This window comes from Anolis carolinensis, chromosome 1 (genome assembly GCF_035594765.1).
Source record: "Anolis carolinensis isolate JA03-04 chromosome 1, rAnoCar3.1.pri, whole genome shotgun sequence".
Taxonomy (NCBI): domain Eukaryota; kingdom Metazoa; phylum Chordata; class Lepidosauria; order Squamata; family Dactyloidae; genus Anolis; species Anolis carolinensis.
Window position 1 is genome coordinate 88,727,690 of NC_085841.1, and position 19,057 is coordinate 88,746,746.

Consider the following 19,057-nt stretch of genomic DNA (forward strand, 5'->3'; position numbering starts at 1 on the left):
ATAATAGGTTTCACTATAATACAGGGGTTTTATACTAAAAATATACTATATGTTCAGAGATGTGTAACAAGACTACCTATAAAAAAGAAGCCAACTAATATTGTTTGACATTTTTCTCAAATATATCATGAAATGTTCAATGATGCTCCTTACAAATTTCAGTGGAACTCAGCATCTAAGCATTGGAAAATGCTCTCTCTCACTGTGCTGTTACACTCAGTTTAATGTAATAAACATGATACATAATTATTAATATGTTACATTTTGGTAAATCTGATGTTCTTTGTGTATTGTATGAGGCATTATCTGCCTGTTCTGTTTCTCTGTTAGCTAACCCTACCTCTGGTTCAGGATGAATCAATATGAGTATATATTTTTTCTTTAAACAAATACCTGAGGTTCTCAAACCATTTATAAAATTTCTTTGCAACTGTAATTGCCACTGGAAGCAAAAAAAAAAGAGCAATAACATTCCAAAAAGCAAACTGATATGAAATTGAACAAGGCTGGCATTGAGAAAAATGAATTGTGACCATGGTAATCCAACCTTCTCTACAAAACTTGATCTGTGAACAAAGAAAATACTTGATCATATTCTGGACAAAACAGAAATCAGTTCTTGCAATTACCTGTAGATGGCATTCATCCCATAGCTGTATGTGGCTCTTATAAGAAGACGTTTTATATTTGCCAACACAGTCATGAATTCCCTTTTGCTGACTGGAAAATCAGTGTCATGCAGCATGAATAAGTCATGTTTCAGCAACACTTCTTCAGTATGCTGTTCAAACGGGTTCAAATGAATACCCTCCTGTGATGTGCTGATTCTTAAACCACTTCCCTGATAATGAAAAGAAATGTTAAAGATACAAAAATTTACAGACACTACACAAAATGCTACATAGAAGAGCGCAGCAATGTGGTATAAGTGTATAATCTCAGGCATATTTCATATAAATGGTAGGCCCCTCAATATTTAATATTTTTATAACTGAAGAAATTTGGAGTAAGAAGGAACAAAGCAATTTAAATGACTGGTTGGAAAATGATGACACAGTTTTAGAATAGTTCATGACATCAATAGACTTTGGCATAGTTGGGTTATCACTGATAATGGATACATGTTATGTATATCACCTTTGATATTGCTTCTCTCTTCATTAGTGCAATTGCACTGATTGATGTGTTGTCAAAGGCTTTCGTGGCCGGAATCATAGGTTTGTTGTGTGGTTTCCAGGCTGTATGGCCATGTTCCAGAAGTATTCTTTCGTGACATTTTGCCCACATCTATGGCAGGCATCCTCAGAGGTTGTGAGGTACCTCACAACCTCTGAGGCTGCCTGCCATAGATGTGGGCGAAATGTCAGGAGATAATACTTCTGGAATATGGCCATACAGCCTGGAAAACATACAACAACCCTGTGATCCCAGCCATGAAAGCTTTCGACAACACGTTCTAAACTATGTTCAAAAGTATAGGGCGCAGGCGCTTCATTTCTAAAGTTCCTTCTGAATTTTGGTGGCAAACATTTTGGAACTCTAACAAAACTTACAAATAATAAAATAATAAACTTTATTTTTATATCCCGCCCCATCTCCCCGAAGGGACTCGCAATAGGGAAAACATCACTGGCTTTGTGAGCTATCCTGATGAAACTTGCTACAATGGTAGAACACATTTACCACTGTTATCCCACCAAATTTCATAATGTTTGACTTTTCTATGGAGTTTTGGTGAATTTTCAAAGCTTTTATAAAAACATTTTTAATAATAAAGAAAAACTGTTACTCCAGAAACTTTGTTTTTGTGGCAGAAAATGTGTTAAATTGGTGGAGATTTAACAAAGCAAAATGTGCTATAGGGCAATGTCCCTTGCACAAAAACAAAGTTTTTGCAGTGTAATAAACTTTTGCCACGTTTTTAGGACAGAACCAATTAGGAAATGACATTTATAACCCAGGAACAGAAATAATAGTACAGGCACTATCAAGGGACATCTAGACTGATCCCCTACTTCTGGGCAGAAAGGCACCATCCAAATTCTCCTGACATCCATTTGCTCCCCCTATTGAGCTGGAGGGGACCCTCAAGGGCCATCCATATAGGTCATTACTTTTTTTTTTAAGCCCAGCACAGAGATTGGCTTAGAGCAAATCAATTATCCCCCCAAAAAGCGACAACAGCAATACCGTTGAATGTCTGTCTATATGACACACAATCAATCATAGAACTTCAACTTAGCACAGATATATACTATTACTTATTTACTTTAGTCCTCTTTGTAGATTCAATCATTTTATTCTATCATTACTGACTATAAACCGCAGACTGGCAGCCCCCCACAGTACCTCATGGCAATTGGGCCAAGTAAAAGAATTTTTTTAAAGCAGTTTCTGTTCTCTTGGCTTTGCAAAAGTTGCTTAATGCAGATTCAATCATTTTAATTTTCTTATTTAGACTCACTCTAAACAGCAACTGCAGCAGTCAGCTGTTTGGGTCATTCAGCCATCATTTGGCTCGTGAGCAGCTTTGCATTCTGGGAAGTGTAGTTTACGGCAGGGCCTTTTGCAATCTCTACCATTGGGGGCCTGGCCTTCCCAAACTACAGTTAAGATGGCTGTGATTAGTCACACCCACAGCGCCTCCCTTATGGCAGCACCAGCGAAGATGGGGCCAAAGGAATAACTTTAAAAGCACTGTGTGTTATCTTGGCTTGACCAAAGTTGCATAATGATTATAGTGAAAATTAAACTGACCTTGGGAGACATCCGAATGGTACAGAACATTTATTTTAAAAATGGGTGATTCAAATTCTAAATCACCCCACCTTTCCTGCATGCCTCGGAAATCACTTTGTATGCACAAATTTAACGAATCAGATACGAGTTCTGATTTTAATCCAAAATTATGTGCCAGCCAGAGAGAGAGAGAGAGAGACAGAGAGAGAGAGAGAGACAGAGAGAGAGAGAGAGAGAGAGAGAGAGAGAGAGAGAGAGAGAGAGAGAGAGAGAGAGAGCGAGCGAGCTTTGGATGGCATAGGGAAGTGTTAACACCCTTGAGGTGTTTGTTTTGCTGTCTGTGTTCCTGTTTAGATGACCTCAGACTTTCCGTGCCTGTGATAATTGGATTTTGAAAAATTTGGCTTCTTGTGGAAACAAGGATTGGTGAGACACTTTTTTCCCATGGTAACTCTTTCAGGAGTGAATTTCCCTTCCTAGGAGTAGATTTCTCTCAATTCCCATTGTCTCACCCCATTTGCAATTATGAGTCATTTGTAAATCAGATGTTTGTAACTCGGGGACTGACTGTACATTGTATTGCACTAAAATCAATGGGATTTCTATACATGTTCAGCAGTTCACTGCTTTACATTGTTTGTAATGCTGTTAATATCACTATTTTCTGTTAGTCATCTCAAAGAATAATGATCCTAAGAACACAGGGCTTCAAATATACACATTTTCCTTTTAATCCTTCCTTTTACATTTCCCTTGAGGTATTGACTTCTCCACTATGAAAATTTAGATGGAATTGTAAGCTTTGTGTTTGGAAATGGGGAAGGGTTTTGCATTCAGCTTCTTCTTTAGCATTTTACGAGGTGAGTTGACTGTGTGCTGCTTGCAATTTACTGAACAAACACATTAAGAGATGTGGTAATACCCTACCTCTATGATGACATCAGATTGAAGCATTGCTTCAGCAGCATCTTCTTCCCCAATGAGGTCATATGAAACTGTAAATTTCAGATGTCCTCCAGCAGCTGTTATCTGTGGTAAAGAAGAATGATGCTGATTACATAGCAGAAAACATGCCTTTAACCATTTTGAACTACTCTTTTCCAATTACAGTGCTTTCAAGGGGAAGGACTTTTCTTGTAAGGAATGGACATGGGAATGATATAGAGCCCCAAGGAAGAACTGTTATGAATGGTTCCTTTTCAGTGCATTCCTTCCCCTTCTCTCATTCTGCTAGAACTATATCACTTCACAAAATCCATTTTAATAGAAGTGATTTCAGACTACTTCCAGACACTTCTAACTGCTAGAAACCTATGAATGCACATGCATTAAAGTACAGATAAACACCACATATCACCCCAACTATATAAAAGAGATAATATAATGTACATTATTTTGAAACAATATTTGACTCATATTCTAATCGTACACTGTAAAAGCTCCAGCACACAATGGCTACTGTTTTGTTGATTTTAAGCTACAAAAAGCCACTGGAGGAGTTGTTTTTTCTTCTTCTGTTCTTCCTCCCCTTTCCACTCCCAAATTCCCTGGTTCGAGACTAGTAAAGAGGACTTTGGGTCAGATAGCCTGGAGCTTGATACTATCGAATATTTCTCGTGAAAAGAAACCTAAAACAGAGAGAATCTGGCCTCAGGCAGGAAGGAAAAACAAATTCAGTTAAGAAGAATGCCACATTTTTTTCTTTTACAGGCATCTCTCTCTGAATACTGCTTTTTCCTTCTGATTTGTTCACTACCTCAAATGAAATATAAGGCAAATACTGTAACCTCAAGCCATTTCTTGACCCTGTAATGTATTTTCCACAAATACATATATATTCACTATTAACGTTTTTAAAGATGCTGATTATGGCATTCCAGGGAACAGCAAACAACTCAGACTGTTCTTGAGAACAAATCACCAGTATAAGTATTTGGAGCAAACACAGCAAACTACAAGCCTTGGATTGAAAATAGAACATTTCAAAGAGCAATCAAGTTAGCCATATTTCATACTGAATGATAATAAAGGACAGAGGATTTGAATCTCTCCCTCTACTCCTGTGCACTTGAAATACCCATTGCTACTTCAAACAATCGTATTCCCATCCGTGCTGATCAAAGCTGCTAAGGATGTATGCATTTTTTTATATACTTGTGTGTGAGCGTGTATAGATATATAGTTCTATAAATATAGTATTCACCAACTCGTTCTCTTGCTCTCTTTCCAATATTGAGAATTATTGTTCATGATCAATAGAATCATAAATCTTTACGTATTTCATTCTCATATACAGGAACGGAGTATTAAATATTTATATTTTGAAAATGCTTTGTTAAAAGGCTTGAGCCACTTTGTACCTCAGTTACAATTATGGTTTCTTTTTGTCATTTTTGACAAGTGTCCCTTAGGAACTATAGTAATATAGTTGCACCAGCAGCAGCCTACCTAGGCATGGTAAAATTAAACTCCCAGACTAAATATTGGGTTGTCTTTGGATATTTTGGTAATAACAAATTAATGTGTTAAAATTAACATATTTTGCACATTCAGACATTAAGTTACTTACAATGAAAATAAAAGGTTTTCTTCTGCCTGTAAAGCTACCAACTTTTATCCAATATAAAGAGTGCATCAAAAAAGCAGCACATAAAAGTGCAACTTTCTGAGAGGTAAAAGTTTTTTGACGAACAAAAAACCAAAGCCAAAACATTTCCTTCTTCTAGATTTACAGTCTAATGCCTTTCAATTTATGCTTACAACTGGGAAATGCGGAAATGCTGATATGAATATGGGAGTTTTCAAGAGAAGAGAAGACTTCCAGCAGTGCTATTTTTTGCCTTATGTAGTACCTTTCAATTGCCATTTCAGGCTGGTATGTATATTTCTCTGCATATGTGTGGAAATAAAGAAATATTATTATTATTATTATTATTATTATTATTATTATTATTATTATTATTATTAATAATAATAATACTTTATTTATATACCGCCCTATCTCCCCGAGGGGACTCAGAGCGGTTTCCAATCAAAATAACAACATACATTACATAGTCAGCAATTGAGAGGCAATATTAAAACATACAACTATAAAATTAAAATAGACAATAAATAACAATTACAAACCAGCCATAATTGCGAGCTCAGGGATCATTAGCCAAGTATCCTAACAATCCGGTTAGGGATGGATGAATCTTATATAACATGTTTCAAGGCCATAGGTCGGAGGTATACAGAGTGCCTTACTCAAAAACCTGCCAAAACCACCAGGTCTTCAGATCCTTATGAAAGGTGGATAAGGTAGGGGATTGCCTGATCTCTTTTGGGAGTGCATTTCAGAGCCGTGAAGGCCTGATATATTGAAAACATTGACTCCAAAAATGCGTTGGATAATCCAGAATGTTGGATAAGCGAGTGTTGGATAAGTGAGAAAGTTACAAGAGTTACTGTAATTACTACATAGCATTACTGCGCATGGAACTACTTTTTCTGTCAAATTTGTTGTATAATATGATGTTTTGGTGCTTAATTTGTATAACGATTACCTAATTTGATGTTTAATCGGTTTTTCCTGAATCCTTTCTTATTATCTAACATATTCACTTATCCTGCCAGCCTGTTTATGTTGGATAAGTGAGACTCTACAGTATATTGATAATCTTATATTATCTGCTTAGAACTGGATTATATGAGGCCCCTTCTTCAAAGCTGTATAAAATGCACACTGAAGTGGATTATATGGTAGTGTGGAGTCAAGATAATCCAGTGCAAAGCAGATAATATAAGATTATAAATGGGTTATATAGCTGTGTGGAAGGGCCTTGAGTCTACACTGCCATATAATCCAGTGCAAATTAGATAATCTGTGGAAGAAGCCTAAGTGAGGCCTAAATCTGCCTGTCCCCTAACGGAACCCTGGCTGTCCCTTGGCTGAGATGGTTGCTAGGAGACCAAGTGGGCAGAGATTAGCCCTCTAAACTGGCAGCAATTGGATAAAAACAATTATTGCTCTCCCTCTAATTAGGACTTTATTTTTCTTTTCTTTTTGTTGTATCAACCTAGTGGCGTGGATGATGGGTTGTGTTGTCAAATTTCGAGGTTGGGGGGCCTGTAGTTTTGTTGTTTTGTGGGTCGCTGTGATGCCATCACTCATTTATATATAGATGCTAACTGAGATGGGGTTCTGTGCCATTTTTGATAAATCTTTTTTATTAACTCTTGTAACTTTTTCATTTTAATGATACTTACTCCCTTTATTATCTTTTCTACTCTTTCCTCTGAAAAATTCCTTTCCTTACTCCATTTTTGTATTATTGTTCTAAGCATAATTCCTTTTGCTTCCACTATGGTTTTGTATAATGCTCCCACTCCCCACCTTTTCCCTTCTTCCCTTTGTCATCAGGGAATCCAATTTGTTTTCCTCTCTTTTCACTCCATTCTTAACTATTTCCCAAAGTCCTCTCAATTTCAACCGATTTCCACCTTTTCCCACCAACTCCTTAAAATCCATCAAATCTCCTCCATTATTATATAAATCCTTTATTCTTGAAAATCCCACTGTATTTAATTTCTTTAGTCAACATTCCTCTTCATCCTCAAACAAGCTATATAATGGTGGCCATTTAGACAGTATAGAGATCCATTGCTTTTGCCATTTTTCCCATCTAGGGCCCTCAATTCCTTTTATATTTCCTTTTAAGTTCTTACTGAAAATACCCGCTTTTCCTTTCCATCCATTTCTTTTGTTTTCTATTCTAATCCATTTCTGACTTTCAACTGAAAAACTTCAAAATATGCTTGCAGGTTTGGGACTCCCCAACACAGTTGGTCACTTCTTGCATATACTATTTTCTGAGCCACTCTTTCTTTCTTTCCTCCAAATACCCATTCTCATAATATCTTATCCCACTAAGCTATTTGTCAGGGTCACCGGCAAAGTCTGAAACAAATACAACATTTTTGGTATTATACACATTTTAGTGCTCTGATTCTTCTCGAGATTGATAGATTTTTCCCTTTCCAGTCTTTTAATTGCCTTATAATTATTATCCCATAATTTGTCCTCACTCCTAGCTATCTGGATTCCCAAATATTGAATCTTTCTCTTGGCTATCCTAATTATACCCTCTTCCTGAATTTCCTTAATTTTCCTCTTATTCATATTCATCATTAGAATTTCTGATTTTGCTAGATTTATTTTTAGGCCGGATACCTTTTCAAAATCTTCCAAAATCACATTAATTTCTCCCAAAGTTTCGCTTGGATTTTCCATTATAATTAAAATATTGTCTGCAAACAAATTAATTCTGATTTCCTCCTTCCCTATTCTATATCTTTTGATCTTTCCATTATTCCTTATTCTATCCGCTAACGGCTCCATTGCTAATGTAAAAATTAAGGGTGACAAAGGGAAGCCTTGCCTAACCCCTTTTTGTATTGGTATTTTTTCCTGAGAGTTTATTATTTATCCTAATCCTCCCATCAGCCTCTCTATACAACTCCTCTAACATCTTAATAAACTCTCTGTTGAACCCATATTTATTCAGAACTCTATATAAATACTCTTGATTTACTGAGTCAAAAGCTTTATAAACATCTAGTTTTATCATAGCCCATTCCTTCTTGTCCTTAATTCCTAATATATTCACAATGTTTCTTAATGAGTGACTAATACTCCTTCCTTTGACAAATCCGTATTGGTCCTCCTTAACTAATTTTGGAAGGAGCTTCTCTAATCTTTTTGCCAAAATTTTTGTAAAAATTGTATAATCTTGATTCATCAAGCTTATTGGTCTATAAGATGTTAACTCTAATGGGTCCTTCCCCTCTTTTAAAATTGTAAGTATTTCTGTCTGTTTCCAAGAATCCGGTGGTAGGCCCCCTCTCATTATGTGATTAAACAGTATTTGTAATTGTGGTATTAGCACTTCCCCCATTTCCTTATAAAATTGACCTGTAAATCCATCAACGCCTGGGGCCTTATTACCTTTCAGCTCCTCTATCACTTTTTTTATTTCCTCCTGAGATATTTCTTCCATCATTAACTCTGCCTCCCTGAGGTCCAATTTTGTGTTCACTTCTTCTTCCCATCTTTTCACTGTTTTTTTGCATATAGTTCTTTATAGAAACTTGCAAAGACCTGTAATATTTTTTCCATCCTCATTATATTTTCTTTTTGCTTATTTCTAATCTTCTACCTTCTTTTTTAAATAATTAGCCAATCTCTTCATAGATCGAATATTATTTCATTGATAGTCATTTTCAACCATTACAGCAACTTTCCACAACTCCAAAGCATCAATCTCCACCAATTCTCTTTTCAACCAGGCTAATCTAGCACTCTTCTCCTTATTCTTCTTCTGTTGGACTTCTCTCTGACATAGCGTAATTTCTTTCAATTTCTGCTCCATAACATCCTCCTATTTCTCTCATAACCTATTTCCCTAGCTATGCATAGTCCTCCAAAGACCGCTTTTGAAATGTCCCAAACCGTCTGTATACTGGCTGTCTTGGAAGAAATTTTTAATCTGTTCTTTCATATATTCCCTACTTTTCAGATCCTTCCAAATTATATTTTTGTACTTTCATGTCTTATCCATTCCATCTCCCCTTATCTCAGAATTAGCCATCACTAAGGCATGATCAGAGAGCCAGTTTGAATCTGTAAAACAAGAGCTTATTTCCATAATAAAATTCTCCTTTAACAATATATGATCAAGTGTGGTGAATTTCTTATGTCTATTTGAGTAAAAAGTTGGTTGCTGTTGATCTTGTATCACATCATACACATTTTTTAAGTTCCAACTTTTCGAATTCACATTACATTTCTTACTGAAATCAAAGTTAAAGTTTCCCATAATCAAGACATCACCCTCATAATAATTATCTATTTTCTTAAAGATTTCTTGTATAAATTTTCCTGACTTGTATTAGGAGCATATACATTAACCAATGTCATTATTTTACCTCCTAATTTTATTTTTACAAATTAAAATCTTCCTTGTACATCCGACATTTGATGGATTATTTCCACATTAAGGCTATCGTGGAATATTATCCCAACTCCTCTATACTTTTTAAATCTGGCCTCCACCACTGTACTCCACCCTCTATAGTTAAACAATGGTGTCTTATTCCTCTTCTTGTGGGTCTCTTGCAAACCCATAATATTTATCTTATGCCTTTCCATGGTTTTGTATAGTCTCCACCTTTTAACATTGAAGCTAATTCAATGAAGCTAATATTATTTGAACCATTTAACAATCCCTCTATATCCTTCTTCCCTATGGCTGCAAGGTATATTGTTGTTTTCATCCCCCCCCCTTTTCCCCACACTCCAGATGCTGAGTACTTTGGATCTTCATCCACCCCATCTGAAGTTCTTTCTGGCTTTTGCGTTTTCCCCCTCCATCCCATCTCCTCCCTCCTTCCTTTTTAAACTTTATTTTCTCTTTATATAATTGAAAAAAGCCAACCTCTACAAATTAACGGCAATTCTTCCTCTCACAATAATAATCTAGCCAAAACTACATGTGCAGGCATTTTTTCTTTGCAGTGTGGTTAGAACTAGCAGAAGGCTGGTTGACCATTTCTTCTTCCTCTTCTCCACTTTCCCCTGAATTTGTCTCTGCACATGGGTCACATGTATCCATGTCTGAACAATCAATTCCACACTTAGTCAACAATTTTAAAATTTCTGCTGGATTTCTTGCAATTATTTTTCCCTGTTTCTTGAAAATCAGCAGGGCTACAGGATTGTATATACATGAAAATTTTTGATTGTTCTGGTAAAGCAGTGATTCTCAAATTGGCACTACTGCCCCTGGTGGGCACTGCAGTGATCTAGGGGGGTGGTGATGGCCACAGGTGCATTTGCCATATGCATTAATACATATATCTTTCTGTTTAATTACTATTAAAATTTTTAAAAAATTAATTTCCAGGGGGCTCTGAGCAACATTTTTTCTGGAAAGGGGGCGGTAGGCCAAGTAAGTTTGGGAACCACTGTGGTAAAGTCTCTGGGCAAAAGGCTGCAGGATTTTTTTCTTCCTCAAAGATTCTTGAGATAAGTCCCAACAAATAATGATTGCATTTCCGTCCCATTCCAAATTTTGTTTCCTTTTCAGGATTATATAAACCATTTCCCTCACATTTTCTCTAGCAAACATAATTAGAACATCTGTGCCAGGTGAAGTGGACTGCTGACACCCTCTGAACACTATGTGCCCTTTCAATCTGATTTCTATCCATTTCCACTCTCTGGGCCAGGGGTCCCCAAACTTTTTAAACAAGGGGCCAGTTCACGGTCTCTCAAACCATTGGAGGGCTGGACTATAGTTTTTTAAAAAAACTATGAACAAATTCATATGCACACTGCACATATCTTATTTTGAAGTAAAAAAACAAAATGGGAACAAATACAGCCTCGATGTTAATCATCATCATCAAAATAATAAAGGGGGTTGGAAGAGACCCCTTGGGCCATTTAGTTCAACCCCTTCTGCCTTTGTGTACCAAAAGCACAAACAAAGCAACCTGACAGATGGCCACCCAGTCTCAATGTTGTTGTTGTTGATGATGATGATGATAATAATAATAATAATAATAATAATAATAATAATAATAATAATAATAAATCAGAGCCCTAAATGCTTGGGAAGCATTCAACTTGTGATTATGTCATTCAAAATCCAGCATATAGATCTCATTTCCTGTGTTATACTATGTCTTTGTGCCAATAACAACAACAACAACAACAACAACAACAACAACAAAGAGAGTTGGAAGAGACCCCTTGTGCTATTTAGTCCAACCCACTTCTGCTTTTATGCACCAAAAACACTAGCAAAGGACCCCTTAATATTTAATAATTAATTAAATAATAATAAAAATGCCATTATAAATAAGCAAAGCTTTGTAAGGCACACACCAGGTGAAGGAGGAGGAGGGAGCTGCCGCAGCGGGGCCCGGATGTGGCCCCCGGGCCTTAGTTTGGGGACCCCTGCTCTGGGCAGTAATACAATCCACCAAGGCTCCTTCTAATTGCTCATCAGTAATTGTTGATGGGATTCCAGTGACTTTAAGATTTTGTCTGTGAAATGTATCTTGAAGCGAAGATAAGTGGTCCTTTAAATTATTAATTTCTTCTTCATGTTGCCAAGCTGTATTCACTATCTTGTTGGTTTGAGAAAGCTATATATATATATATATATATATATATATATATATATATATACATACACACATACATACATACATACATATACACATACTTCCAATCTCTCTTCCAAAATATCAAACCGAGTATCCATTTTTTTCTCAATTCTGTTTAAGGCCTCCACAATAGTATCTCATTTGGGGCCCATGTTGAGTGCTTGCTACGGCCTTTGGTCTGCTCTCTGTTTATATATAATGAAAGCTCCTTACCAGGCCTTAGAAGCTCTCTCCGGTGCCTCCCTCTTTCATGCACCTGGTTTTTTCCTTTCTGTGCTGTTTGTTGCTCTTTATACCAGTCTTTCTTGGCTACCCTGTTTCCCCTAAAATAAGACATCTTCAGAAAATAAGACCTAGTAGAGGTTTTGCTAAATTGCTAAATATAAGGCCTCCCCTGAAAGTAAGACCTAGAACTGTTTGTGTTTGGAAGCATGCCTGCCGAACAGAACACCAGAGCATGCAGGTTTGGTAAAAGTACAAACATGGAAATAATGGTAGTAACAAGAAATTCTTGATAGGATTCACAGTTTGTCTGGTTATGCTGGTTTGTGATGACAACTACTGTATAGGATATAATAAATGTTCTTTTTTTTTTGTTCATCAATAAATGTGAATTCTTCTTCATGGAAAAGTAGGACATCCGCTGAAAATAAGACCTAGAGCATCTTTGGGAGCAAAAATTAATATAAGACACTGTCTTATTTTTGGGGAAACACGGTATTTATATTCTTTTTGGAGGAGAGAGTAGGGAGAATGCGCTTCTCTTATCGACACATGCTCAAAAGCCTGGCTTCTAAATATTCTAAAAGGGCTTACTTCCAAATTTAGTTACGTTACATTTCTGCTGGACTTTCTAGCCACAGACAGAAAATTAAACATGTCTATATTCTTGAACTGGTGTCTTCGCTTAAGTGCCATTAGATTATCTTTAGATGACATGACTAGCAGATTGTTCCTTAGATGTTAGATACATGTTAAATACTGCCTGGCTTTATAGAAACTCATTACAATGTATCTTAAATGCAATCAACTTTTAATAGACAAATGTTTAAAGGGAGTAATCAAAAAATATTTGAAGCTAGATAGCTCTAATGCACAGTTAAAGTGGAGAAATCCTCATCCAAATGGCAATCTTATTGTTCAACAGGCTGCCAGCCTACCCAAAACTCACTGCCACCTGAGACAAAGTATTGAACAGAGAACAAACTACCTTGGCAGATGGGCAGTAAGTATGCATGAACCTCCAGTGGGTTGCATGATGCACAGATGGAATGTCTGAACATCTGCTTGCTTTAATTTATGTGCTTAGTTTTTAAGGGAATGTTCCATCATTAATCCAACCCTGGCTTGGATTAGCATTTTTAGAAATAACAAATACTGGCTGGAAAGTCATAAGGAGAATTTTATATGCGGTTGTAGGGGAAAGATTGAAAAGTGAAATGAACAAATGAATTTTAACTAATCTCTACATAGAAACAAATCATGGAGGTCCTACTCTCTCAAAATAATTTTCAGCTAATATACATTTTAGTTGTGCTGATACTACCTTTGTTTTTAAAGGAAGTCATAAGTTTGAAATGTTTTCTCAACCTTGCCCTATGTTAGTATGACAGATAAAATCACAGTATTATTTTTCTTTGCTGTGTTTTAATAATAACAGAAAACAACATATATATATTTTAAAAGTATTGTTTCCTGTAAATATTTCCATGGGGATGTTGCATTGTTATAGAACAAATTCCATAATCATTCTTCAGTGCCAGCCTTAGATATTTTTGTACATTAAGAAAAATAGTAAAAGGTCTACTTCCCCCAATTTGAAACAGAACATGTTATTAATGATATGTGTTTTCATGCACACACACTTCTGTTTGGTAGCACTTGGAAATGCTTCAGAAAAGTCTTATGAAACAAACATCTGACTACACTTTTACAAAAGCCTCTTATCTCTGGCTGTTCTTCCATGCTGCTCTGAAACAATGCAGAAGGAAGTGACCTGGGAGCCAGGCAAAAGCAATGACTTGGGGTTAGGGAAGAATTCAGTTCAAAATTGTGGCTGATAAGATGAGGAGTGCAGTTTGAGACAATAATCAAAAGCTGATACTCTGTCTCAAGCACATGAATGCCATGAGTAAGGTCACATTGCAATGACTATTTGGATTAGGAACCCTCCAACTGAGAGTTATTTGCAAACCATGAAGTCATTCTACATGTGTTATTGTGAATTGTTGTCGAGTCAACTTCAACTTATGGTGACCTCGTGAATGAGAAACCTCCAAGTCTCTTTGTTATACAACCCTGCTAAAGTTTTGTAAATTCATGGCTGTGGCTTCCTACTACAAAATAAGTCTCATTTTGAAGTAGGATGACTGAGATAGAGAACATAGTGGCTATTCTAAGAATATGCAATTGTCTTGTGACTGGTTAAAGTTAGAGGACATTCTCAACTTACCATTTCACTTCTAAACTACAATAGCTCTACAGCTGTTGCACAAATAACTTGAAGGCATGCATACAAACACTTAACAAACATCCTTCCATGATGGCGCTGTTTTACGCAAGTTGGAACTGGATGTTAAAATGCAAAATCACACAAGTTCAGAATATGTCTTTTTGTCGTCAAAGTTATTGTTTTAAGCATTAACTTTTTGTTTAAATACATCAGAAATGTAGAATCAAATTTAAAGTATTGAATGGCAGAAGAAAACAGGGGGAGAGAAAAGTAAGAAGGCCAGATATAGCTATGTGAAGGGATGTTGGGTATTATCAGCAGACCCCCATGTCAATTTATTGAGAAGTATAACCCAGTTTGTTCACTAGGGTCTGCCTCCAGGTAAACATGCACAGATTTGTAGCCAAGTCTAGGATCTGTCTCACTCTTCTACTGATGTCAGTAAGCAGTTCCAGTTTAATGCACTGAGTTTTGCACTAATAGATCGTGAGGATCTCCTATTAGTCCATTCAGATGTTAAATAACTGCTAACTATTAAGAAAGTTCTGCTTGTGCAAAGATCCCCAGCCATATAGTTATTCTGATCACATACTGTGGTCACAACGCAGTATTTGTTTGTATCTGCACGGCAGGATCACATAAATACCATACTACGTTGGATATGATTATTTTCTTATTCAGCACACATTTATGGCATGCTAGAGGCAGCCCATACAAAGGTCTTTTTTTTTTGTTCAGAAAGTGCCTTTGCTCTCTCCCTTTGGGGCTGTTCAAAATTTATCAATTACACATTTAAGTCTAGCTACCCTTTTGAGCAAGATTGTTCTTTCTTAAACAGAGCCTCCTGCACATGAAGATGATTATGAAGAAAAGGAGAACATTGTTCATTGTTCTGTTCCACTGAGTTCATTATTTGCTTCATACTTATAATTTTTTATTTGGGGGAAAACAGAAATATTTCAGTATTGTCTGTGCACTTAAGCATTTGCAGGATTTCTCTCACCAGAGAAAATACTTTGTCTTTATTTGACTGAGATCTTATGCTAATACACTATTGTTCTGTATGTAAATAGACAATATTACATTAAAAAAAAGAAAAATAGTAGGTTTGTCAAATGCTAGCATACCACTAGAGCACACACAATGTTCGTCCCACATGATAACAATAGAAAGATGAATCACATTTCAGATTATATTTGTTGTACAAGAAGTAGTTTGGAGAAGTAAAAAAAAATCTCATAACTACCTAACTATGCAGATGGATTTGCACTTCATGACCAATATAAAATTCTTTTCAGTTGAATAAATAGCTTACATAAAGTTTGCTTTTCAAAATATCTCAATCAGCTAGCATGAAAAGAACTTGAAGGGAGTCACCTTCAATTTTCTCCAGCAATCTACGGGACACAAGCAACTGGGGCCTGTTTTACATAATCAATACCGTTTTCCAGAATCAATATACAGTTTTACAATCATATATTCACATTACATTTTAGTTCTCATCCAAAACATTTATGGAAGCACAAATATATTTGCTTGTACATGCATACAAAGTGTATAGGTATGTATAGAATCTCATGAAGTTGAGTCCATGGGGCTGAGACCAAATCTTATCTAGTCCAGCATTCTACTTTCACTGTGGCAACCAAGATGGCCTTCTGAATCCCACAAGCATGACATGAACTCCCTTCTTATATTCCCTATATATACTCCAGTCATCAGAGGCATGCTGTTTCTCACATGGGCAGATAATATGGCCTTGTTTTACTTATAAAGATTACCAACTTTATTCTCCATCAATTTTCTTTTTAAAAAAATAAATCAATACATTTTAATACAGCAGACATATAATACCCAAAGCACTTAAACCTTTTTCCCTCATTAATCTCATTATATCTACTGTAATTTTCTAACTGCTTTTAAAAATCTGTAAATTTGGGTGGGCATAACTACTAAGTAGGGACTGTGTGAAGAAATACTTCCAATTTATCTGCCCGGAAATTCCACCATTCAACTTCAGTGGGTGATCCAAGATTCTACTTTTATGAAAAGTGAAAAAACGGTTCCTCTAGTTTCTCCACATAATGCATACTTTTATATATTTCTACCTTTCTGTTACCCTTTTTTAAAGTTAAAAAAGCCCAAATGTTCTATCCTTTCCTTATAATGGTATTGCTTGAGGCTCCTAATAATCTGGGCTGTTCTTTCCTGCACCTTCTCCAATGGCACACAATTCCTTTCGGAGGCAATATTCATTGCCACCAGTTCCTCTTTGCAGATATTTCTTTCTTCTTTCAAGAACCAATTAAAAACCTTCCTATTTAGACAGGCCTTTAGTGAAGGAAACTAAGCTGAAGTGATAAGAAACACCATAATCTTTACGGACTGGAACAAGTGCCATATGATCTGACATGATGCCACAAGAATGTGAATGTATATTATTACTGTTTATTTTATAATGTTTTATGCTTATTAATGATGTATTTCAATTGTTGTTTACATTATTTCAATATCTTGTACGTCACTTTGGGTCCTGTGAGGGAGAAAAGCAGGATATAAATAAATTATTATTATTATTATTATTATTATTATTATTATTATTATTATTATTATTTTATTTCAAGAACAGAAATCCAATCACATTTAGATGAGATTGTGTGAAGGCACGCTGGGGGAAAATGGCTATCTATAGGTCTGGCTACCCAAGCGGCGTTCGGTTTACCCTTTAATTATACCTCAAACCCCAAAGTAAACACTCTTGAAGCTGGTTACAAATAACCAAAAATATGTTTATTGGAACACTAGAAATGGTAATTTTAGGCAGGAATCTTGAATGTTGAAGCAAAATAACATATAGAAAACAAATAGATTGAGTTTAATTACACAGAAAATAAACCTTTACTGTATTAGAAATAATATGAGGTAAAATCACTGAAGTTATAAAGAAATAAAACTATATTGATTGAGAATGAAGGCTATAAAGACTAGGTGAGGTAAGCACACAAGCTATGAGGAAACTATAAGGTAAGGTAGGTACTAGGCTATGAGGTGAGGTAAGTACCAGCTGTGGAATGACTATAGGGTGAGTACAGGGCTATGAGGTAAACTATAAGCTAAGTACAAGGTAAGTACTGAGCTATAATCTATGAGATAAGTACTTGTCTATAAAGGTAAGTACATAAAGCTATGCTATACTATCTCTGCTGAAGATAAGTACTATAGGTAAGTATATGAAGCTATGCTGAGACTATGAAGTAAACTATAGGCTATAATAACTATGTGGTAAGTACAAGGCTATGAGAAGCACTATCTATAATGGCTATGAGGTGAACTATAAGGTAAGTACAAGGCTACGATAAGCACTATCTATAATGGCTATGAGGTGAACCATAAGGTAAGTACAAGGCTATGATAAGCACTATCTATAACGTGATTTATGTTGCCTGTTTGAATTTGCCAGGTCAAAGAACCCAGACCAAATTCTAAGACCTATCTCTAAGAGCTTTTTCTCCGGAATTCAAAAAGGAGGGGGGAAAGCCTTTAGAGACTAGCTCACAGGCTGCAGGCTGAACCATCCTACCCAAACCTACAGGGGAGTCCCAAGCTCCACCCCCAAAACAAGAGACAATGGAACATTCCACCCAAGAACAGCAAAGCAGGAAATAAGCAGGGGATAGGAAACTAAGTAAGACATCACAGATTGCCCTCTTGAAAGTAAGAGAGCAGATCAATGGCAACAAGACTAAAACAAATACAGTAAAACTCCGCTGGTCCGAGCCCCGCTGGTCCGAGCCCCGCTGGTCCGAGCCTCCATACAATCCAAGCTTGCTCGCTGGCTAGGTGTGCGTGTTGCTAGGTAGATAGCAAGCTACCTAGCAACACACATGGGGCACCTCCCAAGGGGCGAGCGCCCCGTGCGTGTTGCTAGGTAGCTTGCTGTCTACCTAGCAACATGCATGACTGGCTCCTTCGGGCGGGTGGGTGAATGGGGAGAGCCTTTGCAGCCCTCCCCCTTCACCCGCCCGCTGGCTGGCCCAAACCTTTCCGTTTAGCGGCCGCTTGGACCCAGGGAAGGGCAAAGCGTGCAGCTTCCCTCTTCCCTGGGTCCAAGCGGCTGCCAAAGGGAGAGGAAACCTTTCCATTTGGCGGCCGCTTGGACCCAGGGAAGGGCGAAGCGTGCCGCTTCCCTCTTCCCTGGGTCCAAGCGGCTGCTAAAGGGAGAGGAAACCTTCCCATTTGGCGGCCACTTGGACCCAGGGAAGGGGGAAGCGTGCCGCTTCTCTCTTCTCTGGGTCCAAGCGGCTGCCAAAAGGAGAGGAAACCTTTCCGTTTGGCGGCCACTTGGACCCAGGGAAGGGTGAAGTGTGCAGCTTCCCTCTTTCCTGGGTCCAAGCAGCCACCAAAGGGAGGGCACTTGGACCCAGGGAAGCACGCTTCGAGCTTCTCTAAAGGCCCAAACGCCCGCCGAAGGGAGGAAACTTTTCCCTTCGGCGGGCACCTGGGCCTGGTAATCTGAGTGATCCGAGTAAACCAAGATGAGGTCCGCCTGTTTAACTTGGATTACAGAGGTTGTACTGTATATCCCACAACAGAAAAATTGTAAAGGTGTTTATTTTCTTTCCCTTACTTAAGCTTATAGTTTCAAAGGAT

At 37.1% G+C, this 19,057-nt stretch overlaps 1 protein-coding gene across 1 annotated transcript in view; it reads right to left on the minus strand.

Annotated features, from left to right (window-relative positions):
• The window catches only part of lama2 (laminin subunit alpha 2), a 630,991-nt gene that overhangs the window by 277,746 nt on the left and 334,188 nt on the right, over positions 1 to 19,057 (minus strand). Inside the window, 2 exon segments of the mRNA XM_062978830.1 lie at positions 630 to 841; positions 3,667 to 3,768. Of these exon segments, the coding sequence (XP_062834900.1) occupies positions 630 to 841; positions 3,667 to 3,768 (314 nt within the window).